Raw genomic sequence first — 25,667 nt, 5'->3', positions numbered from 1 at the left:
AAAAAATACATTATGTCTATGTTACTAACCTGACAGAAGCCGTAATTGAATTTGGCAGGAGGTGAGCCCGTGTTGGGCATGGTCAGTGAGTTGCTTACTGGTGCCTTCCAGTTTGAAGGAGTTGTTGTCATAGCAACCCAGTCCTAAGCATACAAAAAAGCAGCAAAAACTACCTTAATAGAATTCAGTGTTGTAGAAATGCTATCTACTTGTTATAAGACATCTATTCATCCAAATCTCAGTGCGTGTTATTGCGTGTTGCGAAATCGCGCGGAATATCGCTTGATACTTAGCCGACGAGGCCGTAGGCTAAAATCAGGGAATATTCCTCAAGATTGAGCGAGACAATTGTTTTATTATTCAAAATATTGATAAAAAAGCACAACAGAAAACTTGGAGACGATCTTTAATTTTGCTCTTTGTCTCCCCGAAACACGAATTTACGTATATTGCAGGATATCTGTTGTGTAGGGACGACAGATATTCAGTGAACCATGACCATATTTGGGCAGTTAGTACAATGTTTTAAATAATAAAAGTACTTATTACGTTGATGAAATGTTGATTGGCTGGGAAAGATTCAGCTGTGTGGTATTTGACAACAGATCTTACTAAACACATTAAAACGTTTTTTTAAACCTTACCACGAATATGTTTCTATGGATACCATCAAAGTTCTTGATCTCCCTGAAGCATGCCTTAAACTTTTTGGTCGTGATATCTTCCACCCATACACTAGTTGCGTCATGCTTGTTATGTCGAGTCTTGTGTACAGCGGTAATATGAACAACAGGACTGCTACCAAATTCCTACAGATAAAAAATTCACGTTGTTTTGATATACGGCACATCTTCACTGTTGCCTGTCAACAACGAAGGCCTGTCGTCCCTCGAAAGCCCTCTTTTATAACGCGCCCACTGGCTCACTGGGGCAAATTTTGACTGGGTGGGATCCCTTAAGCCTGTTAACCCTTCAACCTAATTTCAAAGGACAAATTCTCCTTTCTTGTCCCCATACATTTCTTATAAAGGTTCTGGGGGAAGTTATTAAAATATCAAGAAAATGCACGTTGGGTGATCATATAATTCTCATGACCTCAGGGATTTAATAAGCATTGACAGACTTATTAATATTACAAGAAGAAATTTGATGCGGATCAGTGTTATGGCTTAAAGGGTTAAGCGGTAATGGAAACACTCGTGAAAGTTTGAAAGAATTCCAAGCAGCCATATTTCGAATGGCATCAAGTGTCCTCCGGGGCACGAAGCCAGTAAGTGTTCAAGAAATGGAAAGTAATTTTAGAGCCAAAAACCAATTTGATCGCTTAAGTTCATGTTATACTGTATAAGTGTTTAAATAGACTCGTTGAGCATGATATGAACTTTATAAGACCGCAAGAACAAACATGATTATAATACCAGAACTAAGCTGAATCTCAGACTTCCAAGTGTCAAGAGGAATTGGGGCAAACAACGGACTGCATTTCATGCCATCAAGGATTTTAACTCGCTTAGCCAGGCAATCAGACCATCCGTAAATCTGAAAATTTTTAAACGTAATCTTTTAAATTTGTAATTTAAATGAATTTCATACCATCAAGGATTTTGACTCCCTTAGCCAGGCAATCAGTCGATCCATGATTCCGAATATTTTTAAACGTAATCTTTTTAACTTTGTAATTTAAATGAATTTCAGTTGATATCTTGTAAATTTTAATAGTTTTAACATATTTTAGATTTTTAATGTCTTTGCAAAATGTGTATTTCTTTTAGATCCTTTTTGAAAACCATATTTATATGAAAAAGTCATCTCAATAAAGATTATTATTATTATTATTATTATTATTATTATTATTATTGTTATATATCAGTGATACATTGACCTTCAGAACGTTTCATTTCAATTACCAAATCAAGAATCATTTGTACACAGAATTTAAAGCAAGTTTCGACGACTTTTAAGGTCAAATGAAAAAACATCTGTTACCATGGTCTTTTGCAACAACCATTGAAACCAAAATTTCGCCAAAATACGCTGTTATTCAAAGAAAGTCGTATTTTTGAGAGAGGTGAATTTAATTTTGATTTACTGTAGTGAACGTCAAGATTTACCCATTTTTGCCGAATCGAAGTTCACATTCTGACTTTGGAAACCAGCGCAAGCGAGAACTTGTCTCTGTTAGAGGGTTATTCCGAACTGAAGTGTTTACAACTAGTAAAACTTGTCCTGCTTGCTATTGGCTCAATTCATACAAGAGACGGATAATCCGTCTCTAGATTTATAGCAGAGACGAGTTATCCGTCTGAGGCGATTTATTCAATTGAGACGGATAATTTGCCATAAATACGGTATTTAGACGATTTATTTATAGTGCAAAATTCGTCTTCCATTCATTCGTCTGCCAGCACGTCTCCAAGAATTGCTAACAAATGAATCAGCCATAGACGAATTTTTCCCAATAATTCGTCTTAACACCGAATTTTCATCCAGACGAAAATTCGTCTGAGGTACAAATTGGCCCATTGCAACTCTTGCATGCAGGGTAACCCTGGCCTCGCTACCTTATAAACACAACAACTCCCTTACAACAACGAAAATAAGAAGGAACATGCGAGTACTAGGGCTGAGGTAACCTAAGCACTGAGATTCCCCTACAAATAAAAGGTATAACTTATTACCGTCCCAAAGGAGGTGTCCACACATTGGCTTCCTGTGGTAAACAAAGGAACTTGCAGTCTCCCAGTCTGTGAGCCTGAAGGCGTCCCTTGAAATGCCATCCAATCAGCGCTTAGCTTCCGCGAACTGACTCCCGCTCCTGATGCAACAACACAACCGGTAAAACCGGTTGTACGTACATCCTCGACCCAACCCACCGCGGCCTCGTAAACATTGTTTTGAGGAGACTCGTTGTGAATCGTTATATGAACGTGAACATCATCGTCATCGTTGGAGAAAAGATTGTTGAACGGCGTAGGGAAGGTAAAATTTTTGCACTTTAATACCTTGTCATCGACGGCAAAAGATTTACGTCCAAACTGGAAAGAACCTCCTACAAATAGTAAACAAAAAGTTACATAAGTACATCATTTTATGTCACCAGGGGGACAAATAACTTTAGGTCGCTCGGGACCCTTGCTCATACGTGTATTTAATTTTAATATTTAGCGATACAATACGATACTATATGATACTTTATTTAACGTGGGATTTACGCTTAGCTTAATCAACTAGTTTACAGGTAATCCACGGCCAACTATATACTAAAAATTAGAAACTAAAAATGAACAACAATTCATGGTATCTCATGGTATAACAACTGTACAAGCTAAGAACTAAGAATGGGAAAAAAATTCCAATATCAGTCAAAACTTAAGCGATCAGATTTTGTTCTTCACTAAACATTTAAACAAAAAATATTTTATTTACTTAAAACGCAACGAAAGATTTTTTTTTTCTAATTTCGTCCACAAGTTGTCTAAATTGAGAACTTCAAATCCTAAAAGTTTAGTAAGTGTCTGACTAGATTTCGAGATAATTGACGTTATTTAAAACGAAGGGTTTTGCGTTACCGTTGCTATGGTAACAGCTGTTGCTTGGAAAGAAAACAAAAAGAAAATTTGATTATTGCCTGAAAAGCTGGTTTAGTGTAACGAAAATTGAAGCTGGCCTTTTATGCGAAATTTTAATTTGAAAATATCCACTCAAATGTCAGAAAGACTGTTGCGGGCCTTTTAAGTCTACTGTCAAACTTCCAGGGTGCCTCTCAGCAAATTCGCATTTATACGAACGTCAGATTTCGAAGAAACCACGGAAATTTTTACATCTCTGTAACTGTCTTTGTCTTGTTTGGTACACGAAAGCCTTCAATTCAAACGAAACAGCGGCAGTGTTTTCACAAGGTGCAGATATCTCGAATCATTTGCTCAAGGACTGCCCGTCTTCCTTAAGCAACGCTCGACAAATGAGTCAGTTCATGACTATTGCTTTGAGGTGTGTGATTATTTTCTCTCGCGATTTAAATGGCGCAGTGTATTTTTGCCGAGAAAAACCTAACACTCATTCAAGCTATAAATAAAATCCCTAGAAAGTTAAACTGCATATTTCAACTGGACAAATTGGTTGTTTTTCCAAACTGCACCCTAACCTTTGAACTATCTTCCGTTGTGCGTCGTTCGAGACGCATAATGCGTCTTGTATCCGTCTTAATGCTAGAGACGCATAACGACGCATTATGCGTCTCGGACGAATTATCTTCCGTTGAGCGTCGTTCAAGGCGCACAACGGAAGATAATTCGTCATGACGCATAATGCGTCTTGTGCCCGTCTTTATACTAAGAGACAAATAGCCAGACGAACAACAAATATTTTCCCAAGTTCGTCCAGACGGATAATGCGTCCTCTAGTATAAAAACCTCCATTAAAACATGCTTAAATTTGTCATCTAATAAAAAAAAGTTTACTTACCAAAGACGAGAGGAGCGAAGACCGCCAGAAACAGGGAAAGCAAGAATGAGGAGTTGTGCATTTTCCGAGAATTATCTGGAGACGAAATGATATTTTTAACACTGAAACTCTCGTGTAAAATTGAATTGCAGCACACGGAGAAAGCTGAAATTGAAAATTGGAAAAAGAGAAAAACTATAAAAAGGGCTGTTTGAACAAACCTCAGCGACAGTCGTTAAACTCTAGAGTTCTTGAACATAGGCGCTGAAGACAAAAGAGTGATAAAATTCAAGATGTAAACTTTGTGTATAAATCAAGGCGAAGAAAACAACGTCGAACCAATGACTAGTTGCTTCCAAAAGTCCTCACACCTTAGCACCATTGCACGTGCCTTGCACTGCACGTGCGTTGCACTGCTCGTGCGCTCAAACTTATTTACATGTAGCTTGCGTGCAAACGCGAGTGCGCTGTTTTCACAAGCTTTTGAGAGCAAAATTATTATTAAGCCGGCGACACACCTGGCGAATCGCCGCGATCGACGAAAATCGCCAGGTGTTCCCGGTGCAGGGATTGCGATTTTCGTCGATCGCCGCGATCGGCGTATAAAATCGCCGATATCTGGCATGTCAGATATCGGCGATTAAATTCGCCGGCATTCGCCAAGTGTGCTCGTTCCTGCGAATTTCTACGCTCACTGCTGCGAATCGCCAGTAAAGTCAACCAATCAGGTTAGGCGATGACTTTTCAAAACGCCCCTCGATGGATCCCGGGAACAAGGTTGAAGTGCCACATCACCTCGATCGGCAAAAAAAAAAATCGCCAGGTGTGTCCACATCAATCGGTGGCAAAAATCGCTTGTTATTTTCGCTGGCGATCAAATTCGCTGCGATCGGCGTATAAAATCGCCAGGTTTGTCGCTAGCTTTAGAGAGATTAAGAATTGAGAGAAGTGAGAGGTTTATCCTACATTTGCCGCTCGCTGTCAGTTTTCAGTTTGTCAGTAAAACTCAGTAGTTTGCGGTAGTATCAAAGGCCAGAATTTTTTTGTATTATTCTGATCTATGTACCCATTTTTCCAAGGAAATACAAACGCGAATCTCACGTTTGTCGTTTACCGTAAACGTGATTCTAAATTTCTCTATCATTGACGAGAACGCCCACTGTAAATTTCAGCGAAGTTGTAAGTCTGGGCCCAGTTGCTCGAAGCATGGCTAGCGCTAACCCGGGTTAAATACCAAAACAACCTATTGGTTTTCATACCTCTTAACCAATGGTTAGCACTAACCATGATTCGACCAACTCAGCCCTGGTTTATTTTACTTGGCAAAAAGTGTTATGTTGATGTCGTAAGCAAATGGACGGCAATTTCTTAACACTGAAGTCTTGGTCGACAGTTTCATTCCCCTATAATGTTTTCTTTCTTTCTTTTCTAGGAGCGGATGGCAGATGAAGGTGGCCGCATTTTGTGGGCAAGTACACCACGCAAACCTCGGAGGAATTGCGGCGTTAGCTAGATCCATTTTCTTCTGTCCAAGACCTTTGATCGCGCTTTTGTGACATCATTATACAAGTGGCACGCCCCTGGTGAAAATTACTTGAAGGGCTCAATGAGCTCGTTTTTTTCAGTTTCAACCACTTAAAGATAAATTAGGGGAGTTTTAACAGGTTGTACTGTTGCTATGGTAACCTGTTATGTCGAGAAAACGGCTATGACTTGTTCGCCAATGTTAAGGCATTTGTTTGATGCCATCGTTGTTGTATCAACTAATAAGAAGTGGTAGTACGTATTGATGCGTCAAAGTATTAAGCTGCCGTTACACGTTGAAACTTTTAGCTGAAACTTAAGTGCAACGGCGCGGCAAAATAAGTTTTAGCAGACGTTGCACCGTGTAACATGGTCAGTTTCATGAAACTTTTTCGAACTTCCGTTGCGAGACAAGTTTCACGAAAAGTAGAACGGTTTTCTACTTCTGCAACGGCTCGCAACGGTCGCAGTGGTGAAAAAACAAGAGTTTCACTGTGTAACACCACTTCGTGAAACTAGTCTCGTTCGCCGTAGCACCCAACTTTCAGTTAAAAGTTTCAACGTGTAACGGCAGCTTTAGTGCTGGAAAATGATGGAAAACTGTGTCAGCCACCTTAAACTTTATTGCCCAATATTTTAGGGAAACGAAATCTTATTCTCTGAATTTACGAGCAGCGGTTGTTGGCTTTCCAAATGTTCGAAGTTGTCTTTTTTCAATTTCGCACTTTCAGCGACGTGTTTGCCTCTCTGAAAACTGAATGAGTTTTCTAACAATGCGAAAGTTTGAGGTGACCTCAGTTTTCTATAGAAGCGCTACTTTTTCTTCACCCACAAATTTAATTCGAATTTCTGAGGAGGGTACAGATATTCCAGTGAAACCAGCCGTCAACCTCGTTTCGGAAAGAGGAGGGACCCTGGGAACGAGGTTGACCAATCGGTTGGTATCCTTGTTTTATCCCAATCTGCCAAACAAATGATCCACTGCCTTTAAAAATTGCACCACAAAATGGACCGATAATTTTACCATGCTTGCTTTTGGCTTTTGTCTGGTTCAAAATAACTTGTATCCATGGAAAACGGCAAGTCGAAAGATAATGAGAGAGCAAAATTTACTAAGAGACTCGAATAATCTTTTAGACAAACGAATGCTGATGAATGGAAAGTAATTTTAAAGCATCTTGCGTCTCTTTGTCGATCCTGACGTTGTGCACTCTAACTGAAGAGAACTCACACGGCTTCCTTCCTATATTTTCCGTTTTACGAACTGGACCTAAGAGTAGTGTTACTCTTCTCAGCTAACAGGGACCATTAGCAGTTGGAAAAGTCAAAAAAAAAGTATTTCCGATCCACTTTTCACTAGAATTTTTGAATTGATTATAATTTAAATTTTCGTTTCCTAAATTTGGAAAAAAAACGCCCAAGCGGTTTTTGAGTTATAGGGGAAAATGTTCGACCCCCCCCCCCCCCTAAAAGAAACGTAACGGAGACAGTGAACAGATGCCTTTAAAAATTTCGTTGTTATTTATTTTTATTTTTCGGTCACGAATTCCAATTTTTCACCCTACCAAAAGAAGAAGAAGCCAGCAAGTCGTGCAATGACGTCGATTGACAATTAAAGAACAAATTTGTTATGCGCACTTTCAGTTGACAACTGACGTAGAGACCTCCAAATAATTTAGTTATCAATTGTATTTTATGGATAGGCGATTTGTCAGATGTCATCTAGTAATATAAAACAAAGCTTGAGTCATGATCAATTTAACTGTCGCTGTAAGAAACAGGTGATCGACGTACTAAAGCTTACTTTTCAGTTGCTAGCTTGTTAGACTCACTTTTATGTTCTATATGTTGAGAGGCGACGTTTGATAGAAGCTCTTTTCGCTATTTTGACGACCTTAAAGCTGTTTGCAGCCTGATCTGCAATCATTACTTTTAGAGATTATATCTAAATATCACAGCGAACAAATTTTCCATGACAAAACCCTACTATTTAAAAACATCTGTTCATTTTATGCTCTGACAGTCATAAAGACGCATCGCTAACTTCACCGAAACATGACCAGAAGGTTTTGTGTGCGAGCATCGTGAGTGCTTAGTACTTTAAATGCATATTTTCTTACCTTAAAAAGCATATTTAACCTACTGGAAGTTTTCAATGGCAGGAGGTGAAGGATTTCATTCCTTCTACATCACAAATTGCGTCTTCAACTCTTTCATGTGCTATACTGCCATTATGTTGAACACTGTTACAATCCACGCGGTAAGAAGGACTTCATCTTTACCTTTGAAAACATTACTCCTGAGCCTATCAGTTTCTGATCTTGGTGTTGGCTTAGTGGTGCATCCATTGTACATTACAATTTCTGCCAAGAAGCTACAAGATAACAAGGAAGACGTCGGTCAAACTTACAACGACACATACAACGCTTTCCTCGTCACCGCAAATTTTCTCTCCTTTGCTTCGTTCTTTGGTGTAATAATCCTTAGCGTGGACAGATTCTTGGCAATTCATCTTCATTTGCGATACCGAGAACTTGTGACTCGCAAGCGTGTCCGTACTGTGATCATCATAATATGGGTGTCCAGCGCATCTCTTTCTCTCCTAAGGTTATGGCTCCGACCACTAAAAGTCATCTATGTAATTTTCGCCGTTGTTGATGTTGCCTGTTTAATCCCAGCAGCAGTCCTAAATTACAAGATATTTGCGGCCGCGCGACGGCACGAACGTCAACTCCAGGATCTACAGGTGCATGGCGTTGCGCAAAATGAAATAATGGCAAATGTTGGCAGGGTAAGAAAATCTGCCGTTGCGACAGCTTACTTATATCTTCTGTCTTTGGCTTGTTACTTGCCACACCTTTGTATTTTATGGATTATTGCTGTAACGCCTGGACGACTGAATCACGTTATAAGCCGTTACACTTTTACGTTGTCGCTTCTGAATTCATCTCTCAATCCTCTTATCTACTGCTGGAAGATGAGGCACGTTCGACATGCTGTCATAAACATACTGCGAAGCGCATTTTTAAGACAGAACTAAAAAATGCTGATGGAAACTGAGCGTTGGACTAACAAAGCCTTTATATAGATACAGTCGAACCTATATTAAGCTTAACAAATATTAACCTTAGATATAAAAACCGACCGTTTTATATAACATTTGATAACTTAGTGTAAAGTTTAATATGCACAAAACCGCTCACAAAATCACTTACTTGGTTAAGAATCTGCAGTGATAAAATGGCATGACACGGAGATGTATGGAAGCAGACAGATCCTACAGTCATCGTAGGTTGTTAAAAGTTCAATTGCCTGGCACGCTATTTGTTTCTATGGAATGGTTTCCGTTTATAAAGTGACCATTTTAAACAGGTCAAGACAACAGAAACAGCTCGTTGGGACCTAGTAAAGGGTGACCGCGACCGCTTAATAGAGGTGACCGCTTAATAGAGGTCAAAATTACAGTAATTAAGGGAAGTAATTTTCGGAACTTTGACAACTGACCGCTTAATAGAAGCTGAGCGCTTGATACGGTGCCGCTTAATACCGGTTCGACTGTAATCAGTTCTCCTTCTAGTGGATATTGTCACTTATAATAAATTGCTGGTATCTCACTGAGGGAAATTTTGAATAATGAAACTACCCACTCGCTTGACTCTCTTTAACTGGCGTCGAATAATGTATTTTTATGAGATTTTGAACAATTCTTTATCACGTAGGATGGGCAATTCAACACCTCACAAACTGTGAGAAGATAAGGGGTTGCGCCTCGCACAGGTCTCGTTGTTCCGTTGTGCGCGATGCCCTTAATTTGGACCACTCAATTTGTTTCTTGTATTTCTGTTTTGAACTTTGTATTTATTCTGATGTGTCTAATAAAGCTGATAAAATGAAAAAATGAAAATGAAATGAAAGACGGGTAGACGAATAAACACCGCGACGACGCCGAATAAGTGCATTTTTTGGCACTTTCCCCAGTTGGCGTAGCTCTTGTTAAATAGTTGTCACCTAAAAGAGTGTTTCCTACACAACTAACTGTGAGAAATGCAGTTACTATTTTCATAGGCGCAATTACCTTTCGTCTACCCAAACCATCCCATAATCCCTCATTCTTACAAATGCCCCCATTGTTTCTGGGGTGGGGTCTAGGCCATTTCCGAGTTGCGTGCTTTGAACCTCAATATGAAAGCAAGGCTAAGTGCAAATCTTTTTTGATGTGAAAATTAGTTTTGTACGTATAAGAATGAAGACTTATTTGACAATAAAAACTATGCACAAAACCTCGCTTTCATAATTAGGTTCGAAGCAACTCGGAAATGGCATATTCAGTGATGTCTAAGTTGGCACAGGTCCCTCGCCATGAATTAATTCATAAACCAAATATCTGCGATAATTGTTTACTCCTAAACCCCCACGTCTCTGAATTTCTGAAGTCAATTGCGCTGAAAATTTTGTAGGGATGTTGGCAGATGATGGAGTTAAACAGGTCATGATTGTCGTTTTGCTGGCGAATCGATCATTACCGTGATGTTTGAAGCTACTAAAGTTGAAGTTATCGAAATGCAGTTTTTTTTTATCCAAGTCAGTCAGCTTGAAAAGGGTCCTAATTAAGTTAAATGATTGCACTATCTAGCGGTAAATCATAACCTCTTTTGTGATGTGAGAGAAGCAAATTTTGCAATTTCCATTCTCTATGAAAGTTATTGGCTTCCAAAGGAGTACAAATGTGAAGACTGGAATTTGAAACGCTCGATCTTCTTTTAGAAATTGTTTTTTTGCGATTTTCGCTTCTGTCTCATCACAACAGAGCACACTAACTTTACCTCCTTCGTGCATCGTGTCCTGAAATTCTACATCCGTGACGAAAACTAGGACACAAAATTGCTTTTGTGCCGTCTTCGATGGTGATACGAGTCAATAATGTTATTCGACATCGTGTACCTTCAGAAGCTGTGAATGTAATTATGATAATTTGTAACGTTCCAGCGCATGTGCTTGCACGCTGGAACGCTAAAGTATGTACATCGGAGTTTTCCTGTTTCAAGCAGTGGCCGAATAGGAACCTTAGGGGCTGTTTACATGGGGGTGGGGGGGGGGGGGGGGAGATCCTTGTACTAGGAAGACCCGAGAAGGCGGAAACACTTTTCGTTTGCTTTACATGCAGAAATTTCGGCCGAAGTGGTTACCAAGTGGAGAAGGAAAAGAAGAATAACTATCGGCCTTGAGCAGCTGAATGCCCGGCTGCCGCCATGTTTGTTCTTTTTGTCCCTAGTACTAGGATCTTCCGAGCGAAAGACGTTTACATGGTGCTAGGATCTTCCTATCTCTCAGCTGGGAAGTTCCTGTCTCTTGGAAGATCCTAGCGCTAGGGCCAAGTACAACTTTTTGCATGTAAACTGAAAACAGAAAACATATGGCGCTAGGATGATCTGCCCTTTAGGATTTTCCCAGTGCTATGATCCTCCTCCCTCCATGAAAATAGCCCCTGCTAGCGAATGCCTCGGGTAGGCCATTTCAACGACTGTTTGTCCCGTACCGCCGAATTTGACAGTATCATTCAGCTTTCAGTTCTAGCTCTAAAATTTCCCTGAAAAAGTACGTTATTACGAAAGCATCGAACTAAACACGCCCATCTTTATCATGGTTTACATCTAGTCCCCCAACCGAATTGTATGAGAAAGCCTAATGCTGTTGAAAGCTTCTTGGCTCCACCGTAATGTTTCTATTAGGTTTCCTCGCGACTTTTTAACATTTAATCCGATGCAATGTACTTTATATTTCAGTGTGGCAAACCAATAAATAAGTTGTTTCGCGACTGAACTGATCAAGTTCAAGTTCCCTACTCCCCGGGCAAAGTACACAGTTAACTGCCCCGGGGAGGGGGGGGGGGGGTTAATGCTGAAGGTTCGAATTGATTGACGCACAATGAGGCGTGTACTTCGAGACCTGAAACCTGGCACCGTAAGGGGGTCGGAGATTCTAGAGTGTCATAACCACTAGGGGTTATAATTGTTAAAAGATCAAAACTTGACAGACGATGAATCTCAGTTAGACGGCTCAAGTGTCTGCTTTATGAAGCAAGGGACAATGAAAGCTCACGTGATTTCAAGTTAGCGTTCTCCTCGCATTGACGCCAATTTCTGCCCTAACATTTCCTTCGCTTAATAAATAAGACCATCGCAGTTTTGTATGCCAATTAAGCAGTTTTGAAGGGAAGTCTAAACATAATTCAGGCTTGAATGGGATTCGAACAAATGCCCTCTGTGATACCGGTGCAGTGCTCTACCAACCGAGCTATCAAGACAACTGGGAGCTGGTCATTTTTACGTTCTTAAAATATTCGTAGAGGTGAAGAGACGGAAGGGAAATTCAGTTCAAAGGAAGAAAAAAAAGGTTGACACAACAAATATCAGTGTTAAATGGTCTGTATATTTATAAAACTCTAGAAGCGCCATTTTACAGACTGCATATTCATCTAGTCTTAATAATATCGATTTAGAAGTGATAAAACAGATTAGAATTACAACATACAAGGGACAGAGTAAAAGTTACATCTCCGTAGGACACATTCTGACTCGTTACATCAAGTTTGCCTTCATTCTTGGCGCGCTGACCCTCTTAAGCCCTAATTATGATCAAAATTTTATTTCTCCACAAAATATTAATAGTTTCAAAGATCAGGTAAATATTATTGATAAAGGATTAATTTCTCCCAACTAGGGACTATTGTCAGTTAACAGTTGGGAGAATTAAAATTTCCATCAGGGCTTTCAGCAATTTTTGTACACAACAAAGAAGAAAAAATATTGAATATCTACACGAATTTAACAGAAAAATAAGGTTTGAAATCACAGTTTTAAAGAATGATTTTAACGGAGGGATTTTACTGTCCTCCAAATGGTTATGTACAGCCACTGCCCCAGTGTCACGCGACACGTTGAAGAGAAGCGCGACACCATGACACTGCGTGACCAAATCCAATCAGGCACTGCATTGGGACTACGCCTACTTCTGACGAACGAGCTTTGGTACGAAATAAATAACACTTATTTGCCAATCACATCGAAAATCATCAAAGTATCGAGGTTTTCAGCGTTTAGTTTCCAAATGCTGTTCAACCTTTGCTAACGTAACATCCGAGAAAGGAAAATCGATAAAATAAGCCAAGTTTTCCCCCAACCCCACCAAAATAAAAATGCGCTCAGCATTTTAAGAGACACTGGCATCGGATATTAGCTCAATTGCCACTAAGTGAGGAATTAGTTCCTCAATTCAAGGAACAAACTTCTTTGCATTTCAATTGGCATCAAGTGATTTCTTCCCCTTGCAACGAGAATTGCTGCAAAATTTCTCGCACTCCTGAAAAGGTGAACCGAACGTCTCTACGTCTGTCCACATTTTCATCGACTCCATCCTCGCAGTCCTTAGCGCTCTTCAATCCTTAAAGTGTTTCTGTTATTTGTCAGCCTATAACATCACATCCTTGTTTTATGGCTTTCCATTATTTATTCACATTTTTGGGCTTTCCGAAGCATAATAAAGACGACAGTGCCCCTTTTAAAGACTTAAAGTAATAGTAATAAAAAAGTAATACGAATCAGTTAAATAGAAAAACTATCTCGGATTGTCAAAAACGCACTTGATTTCATAAGTGCAACAAAGAGATAAATTAAAAATGTACGTAAGGTATTTTATGAGTTAAAATTAAACCATTACATTTCGCTGCATGGGAAATACTCAGCGAATACGTTCCTCTCCCTTTTTCTTAAAACTGTTAGTTTATGATTCACAGAGAAGATAGAAAATTTTATGAATCCCACTAATCCAATTTAAAAACCTCAAAAACTAAAATCCTCTTAAAATCCAGCATCGATTTATTTAGGTTGCTTCTCTGTTAAACCTGTGACAACAGCCAGTTTTTCCCCTTAACGTTACGTTACGTTACTGTGTCACGTCACTTTGTCACGCTACCGCGTGACACAACAGGCAAAGAAAAACAGGATGTTTTACAGGTTACCTCTTCGGCTGGAAAGAATAAAAGCAAATCTTAAAAACTTTACAACAGCTCCCTTTCAATTTGAAAAGAGAGTTAATTAAAAATACTTAGATTAAAATTTGACGATTTAAAAACAATGCTATACATTATGTTAAGACTATCAACACATATGAACAGAAAAACCACATAAAAGTCAAGATAAAATGTTCATATTTGCGAGTATTATTCCACTCGCTCCTTTTCATCTGTCACTCAACCGATAATTCTCTATTCGAATTCAACACGTTACGTGGACTTTGTCGACGAACCGCTGGACCTCCGCGGGCCACCAGGACTTCCGTCGTGGAAATCAATGTCCGAGGCGCTTGACTTCCGGTCTGCATCCGGGGAATTAATAGCGAGGGTCTCCAGTGATGAGGCAGACATTGCCTTGACTTGCGCAATAACGACCTGCGCCTTCAAGGCGTCTTCTTCGAGTTCACGCATGCGCTGCTGTCTCATAGCCGCACGTTTCTCTGCCTCGAGGGCGCGTTTTTCAGCCGCTGTTAGGGCTCGTTTTGGTGATTGTGGCGTTGAATCTTTGGAGGAATCGCTACTTGAGAGACGTGTTTTGTCCGCTGGAATCTTGTCAGCTTCCTCGGAGACTCTCTGCGCATGCTCCGACCCTGTAACCGCTCTGTTTAGATTCTAGAAAAAGGAAAACAAAGAATAGGAAGATAAATATTTGGGGGCAATAACAATTTTCTTAAACTTTAATTATTAAATAATGTCACCCGAAGACTCAGAATTAAAACAACCTTTTTCAGAGTATTAAGAGCATCACAGCAAAGTACTGCTAAACAACTTTTCGTTCGAATTTTCGAAGTTCATACTCAAAAGTTTCAACCACCTTGTGACGTAGTGTTTTCCTCGAAAGCTTTTATTTAATGGTCACACTTCATAATTTTTATCAACAAACGTAATCAAATTGAATCTCATCACCCAGGTTAACGCTCACAACGTGTCCTAAAGTGTGACCATTTATATGAAAGCTACTGAGCAGTACTTTCCCATGATTTGGTTTATAACCCAGAAGAAGAATTCCTAACTTTTTAATTACGATAAACGCCTACACTGTGCCCATTCGAATACTTAGAAGTACTTTCTTGTGGTGCTGTTTATTATGCTGTGCAAGGTAGCGCAGACTTTAGGGCCTGTGGATGAATTGTAAAGTGTAAACATTCGAAAGAAAAGTATAGTGCTGTACTTTCCTGTGGTTCTGTTTATTATGCTGTACAAGGTCGTTCTTACTTTTCTTTTGAGTTTGTGGATGAAATCCTGAAGTGTAACCATTTAATTGACGGGCACTCTGCAGTACTTTTAGCTGGTTCTGTTTGCTTTTCAATGTTTAGCAATAAAAATTTCAGCCTTTTGTTCAGTTGTTAAACTTGAGTATATTTCTGCGTGCATGCTATTGTCAAGATCTCTAGAGGAAGACACTTTCCTTTTTGCGGTATATCTGATTACTTTAGTGTTTGTAAATAAACGCACGAGAGAAAATTTACCGTGGGAAAAGAGCGCTATGGTTAACAAAACACAAAGGGCAATGCCTTGCTTCACTGGCTTGAGACAATGGAAACGAAAGATGAATCAAGTGGTTCATAGTTCACTTCCTTCTCCAATCTGTATTCAATTTTATTTTTCTACCGTGCATGAAACTGTGCATGAAATGAAAGCTACTGAGCAGTACTTTCCTGTGGTACTGTCTATTATGCTGTACAAGGTGGTTCTAACTTTTGAGTATGTTGATAAAATCCTAAAGTGTGAACATTCAAATGAAAGCTACTGAGCAGTACTTTCCTGTGGTACTGTTTATTATACTGTACAAGGTGGTTCTCATTTTTGAGTCTGTGTGTGATCCTAAAGTGTGACTATTCAAATGAAAGGTGTTGACCAATACTTTCCTTTGGTACTGCTGAGTTCGCCTTCATTTTACACAATTAATTTTCAAATTGTTTTGGTATGTCTACTGGGCCGTTCTGCGGTCGACTCACGTACTTGATGGCGGTAAAAGTACACAACACAGAGGATAAAAAAACAAACTTGACCTATATTGTTAACTCCCTTGTTGACATTAAATGAAGAGCCGTTGCCTGAGGGCTATAAACTATTCAGGAACACGTTCGTTTCCCAAGACGTGGTTAGACACACGTTGAAGAAAAAACAACCTAACGTATCCTATAAATTATCAATGTCAACGTGAAAAAGAAGTTTTCACCATCAACCCCAATTCAAGCTCACTGTGGGTGTCTTCCTCTCCCACACAAAGCTAGTGCTCGTAAAATGACGGCCAATTTTCCCATGAAAGAAGTGTTTCCTCTCCCCGTTTCCCACGCGTTTCTAAGCCATCAGGATGTTTACGTTAGGTTCCTTCAGTAAGTGAATCAACAAGCAATGCCTACCTGTTTGTCTTCTGAGACTCCTTTAGAATCTTCGAGTCGTTTGCGAAGGGCCTCCTACAAAACAAAAGTTGTAGACTTAGAGATCATTAATGACCTTGTTGTAAGTCGCAATATCCCCATCTCCCGCGAAAAGTGACGTTATACTCATTACAACGCTGATGTATCGGTATTTTAGGGTTAAAAGCGACTATTAAATACTGGCGTTATACATGACGCGGCAATCAAGTGTCATCTGTGCTTTTTGTAATCAAAGAAATTACCTTAAGTCCAAACCCATATCACAAACAACTACTTTACGACATAAACTGATAAATTATGTTCACCAGAGTAGGTGTAGCTCTGAGTAGAATGTTTATTTATCAACACAGTTGATAAATAAAGGTAAATTGTTCACCGTAAAGAGATTCGAGTGCTGACGTTTTGAGCGTTAGCCCTTCAACAGAGCGATTGTTGTCAACTCTTGTTAAAACCAACATTCGCAATATATTATAAGCGGTTTCCTTAAAGACCACCCATATCAAGCCTCTAAGAGCGAGTTACTGAAACTGTTGTTTCTTAAGCCGCTATCGAACAAGGGGTTCACCTTACATTTTAACAACAATAACAGATTGTTTATCAATAACCCGAAAATTAGGTATAAGTGTAAACGCAAGAAGGCATCTTAAAGTTATTCAATCGAGAGCGCAAAACATTAAACACAAGTACAGAATAATTCTAAACAATGACAAGTCACTTCGCTCAATTAAGTATTCGCCTCAACTTTAGTTTTCTCTGGAAGTGAGGATTATTTCAACAACAAAAAACGTCTTCTCTTGCGTACATTCTTCTTGTGCAAAATTTAACGTCTAAAAACTAAAACAGCAATTTAAGCTGTTGCAAATTATATTCGATGGTCGCAACTTGATGAAAGTGCTCTCAGCAAGTTAACCCCACGTTAAAGCATTACGTCAAACATTGGGTCGATCAATATCGTTCAGTTGTCACTCTTGAGTCCGTGGATCAACTCCTGACGTGTGGACATTCAAACGAAAGCTTTTGAGCAATGATTTTTTGTGGTACCGTGCATTCTGTAGTACATGTTAGGTCCAACTATTGTTACAAAACAAAACATTGAGGTTTAAAAAAAGTAAATCGTGCGTGAAGTCACTAGTCGATTTCACGACTCGAAAAAGCACTTCAACTCTTCTAGCACTGCAATTTCCTACGACAATTGTAAGAAAGCCAGCAGCCGTTTACGGAACAAAAATTGTTGCAACATTTCTCAGCTCCCTAGCTGAGAAATTTCAAATCAAATCACTCCAACAATTATCTACGTATTAGTTCAGACCCAACTTGAAAGCAAACAAACGAAGAATGTCTAATTCTTTGAGCCTAAAACAAACAAACAGTTTTCACCAGGGCTTTCCATACGATCGAGACATTTCTGAAACTGTTCGCGCCAAAAACAAAGGAACGCAACTTCGACAGCACGAAATCAAAACAGTGTGAACTTCGACACGACCCCACTCTTTAGTGACGAACGGCGTTGAAAACCAACTCTTAACGCATAGGCTGAATCAGAACTTAATTCACGAAAATTTGGGCATAAGTGAATTTTTTAAGTTTCCATTCCATTCAAATATAAAACTAAGAACAGTACCTTGTGGTATAAATAGTTTGTGAACTGTTTCAAGTTTTCGTAAGCGAAGTTTCTAAGAAATTATACTTCGGCGTTCGACAAAAGCAGCGCGCAAATGCGACATTCTATAGGCGAACTAACAGTAGTCAAAAGCTCTCTAATAATTCTAGGTTACCTCGTGAAGGCCTTTAAATCTACAGCCAACCAAACAGATGGTAAAAACTGCGTGTGGAGCCATGAAATCACTGCGCTTTTGATCAACAAACCTCTGTTTCATCAGTGTTTAGTCAAGCGCACATGAAGGGAAGTTCACTGTGATGTGCCGTAGTGACGCGCAATGTTTTTTATAGTAATTACTGAAGCCTCATGTTTGCTCGACCAGAACCCCCCTGTCTGAGATCTAACCGGATTGCGAAATTAACCGCCTTGACGCAAAACTGATTAACCTTTTTTGTCCGTATAGTGGCCAAGTTCACCACTGAAAACAAACGAAAAATTTCATACTGAAAGACAACTGCACCACTGTACTGTAAGGCAATGTTTATCAGCTTTCATCTAAATAGCCACACTTAGATGGAATCAAGCGTTAGAGCCACTTTGTACGGCGTAACAACCGAACTAGGATCTTAAAGGCCGTACAAAGTACAATTTGACAATAATTCCACAAAACTAGCGCTTAATATTAGCTTTCATTTGAATGGTCACATTTAAGGATTTCATCCACAGATTCAAAAGTGGGAACCACCTTGTGCCGCACAATAAACAGCACCACAGGAAAGTACTGCTCAGTAGCTTTCATTTGAATGGTCACACTTTAGGATTTCATCTACAGACTCAAAAGTGGGAACCACCATGTACAGCACAATAAACAGGCAACAGAAAAGAGCTGGCCAGTAGCTAGCTTTCAGCTAACCCTTCAAGCCCTAACAGTGATCAGCATCAAATTTCTCCTTGTAATATCAATGCTTATTCAACCCCTGAGGTCATGAGAATTAAGGATAAGATCACTTAAGGGGAATTTTCTTGATATTTCAAAAACGTCTCCCCAGTATTTGTATACGAAAAGTATGGGGACAAGACAGGAGAATTTGCTCTTTGATATTAGTGGCTAAAGGGTTACACGACCGCACGTACGACTTTAATCCACAGACTCGAACTTTATTCACTTAAAGCCAATGATAAACAGTTTAACATTGTTCAAAATTTGTTGTTCAACTAACGTTAAACGATGTCTAGACTAGTGGGCACCACAACTGCCCGATGTTATCTTTTGCCGTTCTGAATGCGTTGAACGTTGTTGGACGAAATTGGGTGTTCGAAAACGTTCAACAAAGTTCACCATGTTGAATGGCCTCTACATCACACAACACAGTGTTCAACATTTGTTGCTCAACAAATGCTGAACCCGTTTATCATTGACTAAACTACTCCTGTGCTGTATCCATAAAAATAAAATTAAATTAAAAAATAAATAAAAATTAAATTTAAAAACAGTACCACAGGAAGGTACTATTCAGTAGCTTTCACAAGAACGATCAACTACTACACGAAACTCGCTGCAGAACATTAGCTCCTGATTTTAGTTTTTCAACCCAGGTTGTTCAAAGAGCGGATAACGCTATCCAGTGGCCAGCGCATAAAATGTACGCCAACCAATACATTTTATCCGACGGATAGCGCCTTATCCGCAGGATAAAGTTATCCGCTCTTTAAACAACTGGGACCGGATCAAAAGTTAGAACCACATTATGGAGCACAATAAACAAATTGCACATGTGCGGTCACGCTTTGCGATTTTATCCACAAAGAACCATACTAAAACAATTCATGGCTTAAATAATTATTCACTTGATTATTCACCTGTCTATCTCTTTCTTCCTTTTCCCACCGTTCGGTTTCTTTACGAGCTTCTTCTTCCTAAACGAAGAGAAAAAAATTGGTCAAACATAAACAAGTAAGCTGAGTTTTGAGTTGAAATAATCGTCCAGAGACCAATTTTCCGGCCCGAAAATTATACGAAGTACAAAATCGCACACCGTACAAAGGCAGCAATTAGCACAGTCGAGAATATTCGCCAGCGGAAAAACATTGCCCTCGCAGCCAACACGGGAAGGGCATTTAAAAAATATTCTTAGCAAACACACAGGAAGACGGCTAAAGGACTTCCGAGTAAAAACCGTGGGTAAATACTGAAACCACGCGGAAAACGAAACGGTATAAATTTCGCGGCGAAAACAATTAACAGTACCATTTTGGTCTTGACGTATTGCTGTAGAATGACCATGATATTCGCTTTTGCCATGTTTGGTAAGGTTTACGACGAGAAGATTGATTGCAGAACTTCGGTGTTGAGTGTAACTTGGGTAAACGGTAAGCCAATTCGATTTAAGGTGGTAATTTTGCGGTTAAACCTCGGAGCACCCCGCTAACATACGTCTTGAGTGCTCAATTGTCCTCCTACGAAAACAAAAGACCTGCCTGACAAAGGACACACGTCATTGTTTTGTCTGCAGAAACACCCAGGAACCTATTTTTTTCTTACTAAAAACCCACTTGAACCTTTGAAAGCAACACATGCACCAAAAATAGTGCAAAACGTTAAGAAGCGTAAGTTCAAAGCTCTCGGTTAGTGAAAGACTTCGAAAGATTTTGGCTAGTTTAGACAATTTCGGGCGTGAATTTGCATTTCGCAGAATATTCTCGCTAAACAGCACGTTCAAGGTATTAACCTTAAAATTTATGTTGACCTTTTTTTTAAAAAGGAATAGAAGTTGTGATAAACAAGTTAATCCTCCATTTAAAAATAACTCCACAATGCACGTACAAAACTTGAGTGGTAAATTACCCAAAACAAACAAGTCTATGCCGGATACAGCTCTCCACTACGAGCAAACACTTGAAACATTACGTTGGGATGGGAAATCGAACGGAAATTCTACATCGCAGAGAAGTCTAGAAAAAGCTACCCCATGAGTCACTGAAAATATCCGTTCAAGTCGTGGATTCTAACGTACTTTCAAACAGTTGGAGTAAAACTCGGGACCATTTCTGAAATGCCCACATGAGAAATAATGAGAAATGAACCTCACCATCGTAAAGTATCTGAATGATCATAACAGAATTTCGTCCAAACTCGAAAATTTGTACCACCTACTGCAACATAAAAAACAGTTCCACAGGGATGAAATGAGCCTAGAGGCACATAAAGCTTAAAAAGTTCAAGGCTTAACGCCTTGTCTAGAGAAAAATTAACACATTTAAGAAAAAGGGGTTATGAGTATCTCTAAAGAAAAAAAAACGACAATTTTAAAACACGCGTACACAGTTTCTAACCGTAGAATTAACAGGGAAATGTTAATATTCCTTTGAAACGAACTCAATTCCGACTTCCAGTTAGGGACAGACATGTTTACTTTGATGTTTCAATCGTTTCATAAAACTCGTGTTTAATTAATTAAACTCCACTGAAAATAATCCAACGTTCCTTGCCTCAAACTGTTCATTTTCTGGGTCGTAACTTTTGACATGCAAAAAAACAATTTTTTCAAACGCTGTCATCTTTGCGCAGCAAATTCTGAATTCACTCCTCAGAACACGGCAGTAAACTTAAAATTATTCAAATTATTTTACTAAACCAATACAATAACCTTAATACATGCTGTTTGAGCTAGTTTTAATAACGAGAGAGGATAACTATCTATAAATTTGGGCACCTATAAGACAGCTCGACAATGCGTTGTCAGAAAATTTGGAGAAAACTATTCGAATTCATTATAGGTGTGTTTTCCAGTCACTGAAACAGACATACTTGGAAAAATTAAATCCGAGTGCTCCTATCAGGAGTCGCACCTAAGACCTTCCGATTACTAGTTCGGATGCTCACCACTAAGCTGCGGGAGACTTAACGAAGTTGTCAGCTCCACGTGGCGCTTTCAAATTAATGGAAAAGTAAAGAAAAAAGAAAGAAAAAACAGCAGAACAACATCCTTATACGTGACAAGCTGTCTACAGGGAGAATTTTTCCATTCCGTTTTTTTTACTGTCTATCTGGCTAGCTTAAACATCGCATGAATACTTCGGTCACAAACAAGGCACTTAGAGGACAAAAGACGTACCACGCAAGCCCTCCCTTGAGGGTCATGTTTTGTTCTCGCCATTGTTTTTGCACAAAAGGAGCAAATTCAATTCGCGAGCAATTAACAGACACCAGAAAAGTATTAACCTAAGTGTGGATACGCAATTCATTTTTATTTTATTTACTTATTTTAATTCTCGTCGCCTTTAATTTCAGCGAACGACTTTTAAAAACTTTTCACATGTCTCCGTTAAACGGGATTAGCTTCGGGGGGCAATTTGCCGAAAGGACCAGTTTTTTTTTCTTGGAATCTCAAAAATTCACTAAGCCCCCTTCAACATAACTGGGTTAAACACCCTAATTCCTTAAGTGGAAATCAGATAGCGGGGCTTAAGATAATCCCAAAGAAAATATCAATTATTTAGAGCAAGTAACCTACAAATTGTAGGAATGTCTGTGTTTAAAAGCGTTCGAGTACCATAGACTGAAACAGAGATAAATTGATGTTTCGTATGCGCTCTGGATATCAACTTTTTTCCTCACTAACTCCGCAATTAAGACGAACGATTTTGACGACGGCCTGATTTTCCGATCTTTTGACACAAACGCTGATTCAAAGGAAAAAAATATTTAAAGGCACATTTCAAATAAGGCCACTTTCTCAATATAACACAACTCGAATTCGATATTACTGTACATATATGATCGTTATTCCTCTAATAAACAAGTGTTTTTCAAAAACTGTGTTGTACAGAAAGTTAGCTGTACAAACGACTCTTACCGCTCGGCTCTCCGTCAAGTAGAACGACGTCATTGGAACCAAAGTAGAAAGAAAGAAAGAAGCAAGCTTGTTTTCTACCCTTGACAGTGTTTGAAATTTACCAAACGAAAAAGCGAAAGCCGTCGCTCTTTATGGAAAACTTTGACTTCTCGCCAAGAACGCATGCAAATGTCACGTCTACACTGAATAGGTTTGACAAGACACCAGCAGGTAACACAACCAACGATAAGCAGGTCACGCAAAGAATGGTGGATGGCAAGTGTGTCACGCATTGTTTTCAATTTTTCAATCACAGAGCTTTGAAAATGTGACGATCCAAACGAAAATTGGTGACAAATACTTTCCATTTTAGCCCCTTGATTTCCAGTATTACAGCAAACGAAGTTAAGATTGCTTTTTACCCGTTTGTGAAAATATAAAAACACTTTTAACCCACCTGTCTCCTAATCTCTTTTTTGATGTCGTCATACGCCCTCTCACTGGTTGGTACAAGCGGTTCTCGGTCCAAAGATTCCTCACTCTGCGTTCGTCCCGAGCCCGAGTTAATTGAAGCTACGGGACTCGCCATCCACGACTGTCCCGCGGGTACTTGAGCGGGATCAAACCCGTCACACACCAGTAATGATAAGTCTTCCCCAATCCCTCTAAGCGACCGCACGGCTTCAAGATGCGTGGCTCCAAGGAGACTGGTGCCGTTGACCTGATAACGTACAAGCAAGCGTTTTAATTTCAAATCTTGATAATCATGGAAATTTGTGAAGTTGAGGAAGGGGGGTGCAGCAAGAGACCACCATCTATTTTGCGGTTTGGTGGGTACTGTTCGAGTATAGTAGTTTTGGCCACTTTCCTTAACACTCACCTCCAATAATCTTTGTCCAACTTTAAGGCGGCCATCTTTAAACGCCACTCCACCCTCGTTTACTTTAGACACGAATATTCCTTCATCGCTCTTGTCTAGCGGATTTCCCGGATGTCCTTTGGCACCGCCCCTTATACTGATACCCAGTCTCTCTCCGGGACCTTTATGCAAATGAATCTCCTATGGAAGGAACACATGCGAAAAGTCAATAAATTGCACGAAAGATTGGCTGAGAAGCCAAAAGTTTATTTGCGGTTTTTGGCTTTCAATTAACAAGCCATGCAAGATTTACAATTCTGAGAGAACAATACAGATATTTATCTGGGCCTTCAAAACAATTTTGAATCACGACTCGACAATTTCAAAAGCATGAGAAAAAGACAGGAAGTAGCATCGAAAATCTTTGTTCTGTAGCAGACAACACGGGAACCATTGTAAACAGTTCGTGGGAAGTAAAAACAACCGAAAATAAACCACATTATCCCAAATGAATATTCGCATAATCCCAGTAGATTAATTCTCAGACAAGGTTGTCGTTCGCGAACAAAGCACGAAAGCTTATCCAGCATCAGTCAACTCCTCCCGATCAACGACTAATTCATCGAACGGTGCTGTAAACAAACATTGTTTTTCGCGGGCGAAATAGACCGAGACGAGGCTCCCTTTCAATAAACTTCCCTTCACCTAGCCGAGAGGGCTTTGCGGAATGAACTAATGAAGCTTTCGTGGTTTTTTTAAAGGTGTTAAATTATGACACCGCCCGGGTTCCAATTGTAGTTAGCGAGAAAAGCACTCTAAGGGCGGCCAAAAAGGTGTCGACTTTAAAAGAAACGAGCTTGCGGTGGCCTTTGAGGGATTAGGTCCTATATTCCAAAGAACACCGTAAAAAACTTTTGCTATTTGGCGATAAAAGTCTTGAGAACTCGCACGAAAGCGTACGGAATGTCGCCGATTAAAAACACACACTCCGCGTCAGGAAATTGCCAATTAACACCGCTTCTTTTTCAAAAGTTTTCGTGTGCGCTACGTACAAAAATACGATTATTTACTCGATACAATTAACGGATCATAAAATAATTAATTGAATTTAAAACTTAGTAAAGAACATAAGTAAATTTGCTAGATAAATACTACCCGAAATCAAATCTAACGGAGTGGCCTAACGTCTTAATGCCTTTAATGATACGACCTCGGTGTGTTATTGCCAGGATGAAAACTTGCCCAGGAAGGCATTAACTTTACCGGCAGGATACGCTTCAGCAACCATTTATTATACATTTTATTGTACAGAAACGGAAAGCCTTCGAGTAAAAAAAATAAATAAATAACACAACAAAGTTCTGTTTGTCAAATTGTTATTTTCGACTGTGTATCCATGAAGACAGCAAGTAAGAGAAAAACGAACCTATAAAACATTCGGCTCCTATAAACTTCGGAGCTCTTGTTTTTTCTTTCATCTAGCGAAGCTAATAAATAAATAACTAAATATTGGGCTTACCTGAAGGCCTTTAGGTGGCGGGTCATGGCGAACAAGGAGTTTTATGAGCGAAACATTTGCTATCAAAGCAGCGACAGCTTCTTGATGAGTAGCGTTTCTCATGTCTTTTCCATTCACCTGCGGCAAAACAAAAACTTGAATTAAACGAACGAATATTGCTTTCCTAATCTAAGAATGCTTCATGGTACGATACAGCGGAAAAATGTGTTGGTTGAAATCCATTTTAACCGCTGTATAGCGATTTATCCACTGGATAGAGTCATCCGCTCTTTGAACAACCAGGGGCTGGTCGATAACTTTCATTTGAATGGTCAAACGTATGGATTTCATTCGCAGACTCAAACTTAGAACCACCATGTACAGCATAATAAACAGCACCACAGGAGAAAGTACTGCTCAGTAGCTTTCATTTGAATGAACACATTTTAGAAT

The 25,667-nt window shown here is 39.4% G+C and overlaps 2 protein-coding genes across 5 annotated transcripts in view; both read right to left on the bottom strand.

The window, feature by feature from the left end:
- Positions 1-10,899, bottom strand: part of LOC146454357 (uncharacterized) — a 28,906-nt gene extending 18,007 nt beyond the window's left edge. The window contains exons 1-6 of one of the 3 annotated variants that reach the window (XM_085095477.1): positions 10,791-10,899; positions 4,665-4,707; positions 4,465-4,539; positions 2,679-3,049; positions 645-809; positions 30-143 (exon numbers count right to left, since the gene is read on the bottom strand). In XM_085095477.1, the coding sequence (XP_084951603.1) occupies positions 30-143; positions 645-809; positions 2,679-3,049; positions 4,465-4,525 (711 nt within the window). In that variant the 5' untranslated portion in view covers positions 4,526-4,539; positions 4,665-4,707; positions 10,791-10,899. Of the gene's footprint in view, positions 1-29; positions 144-644; positions 810-2,678; positions 3,050-4,464; positions 4,540-4,664; positions 4,776-10,790 lie in introns of those variants that run through there. The other 2 variants (XM_085095476.1, XM_085095478.1) reach the window with 2 other exon arrangements.
- A 3,207-nt stretch (positions 10,900-14,106) lies between these two features.
- Positions 14,107-25,667, bottom strand: part of LOC146454356 (protein scribble homolog) — a 51,873-nt gene continuing 40,312 nt past the window's right edge. For both annotated transcript variants that reach the window (XM_085095578.1, XM_085095577.1), the window contains exons 31-36: positions 25,236-25,352; positions 23,738-23,917; positions 23,315-23,578; positions 19,883-19,939; positions 16,405-16,458; positions 14,107-14,650 (exon numbers count right to left, since the gene is read on the bottom strand). In XM_085095578.1, coding sequence (XP_084951704.1) covers positions 14,249-14,650; positions 16,405-16,458; positions 19,883-19,939; positions 23,315-23,578; positions 23,738-23,917; positions 25,236-25,352 — 1,074 coding nt within the window. In that variant the 3' untranslated portion in view covers positions 14,107-14,248. The remainder of the gene's footprint in view (positions 14,651-16,404; positions 16,459-19,882; positions 19,940-23,314; positions 23,579-23,737; positions 23,918-25,235; positions 25,353-25,667) is intronic.

The sequence above is a fragment of the Pavona decussata genome, unplaced genomic scaffold (genome assembly GCF_977016875.1).
Source record: "Pavona decussata unplaced genomic scaffold, jaPavDecu1.1 SCAFFOLD_302, whole genome shotgun sequence".
Taxonomy (NCBI): domain Eukaryota; kingdom Metazoa; phylum Cnidaria; class Anthozoa; order Scleractinia; family Agariciidae; genus Pavona; species Pavona decussata.
This window is presented reverse-complemented; position numbering and strand designations above follow the sequence as displayed.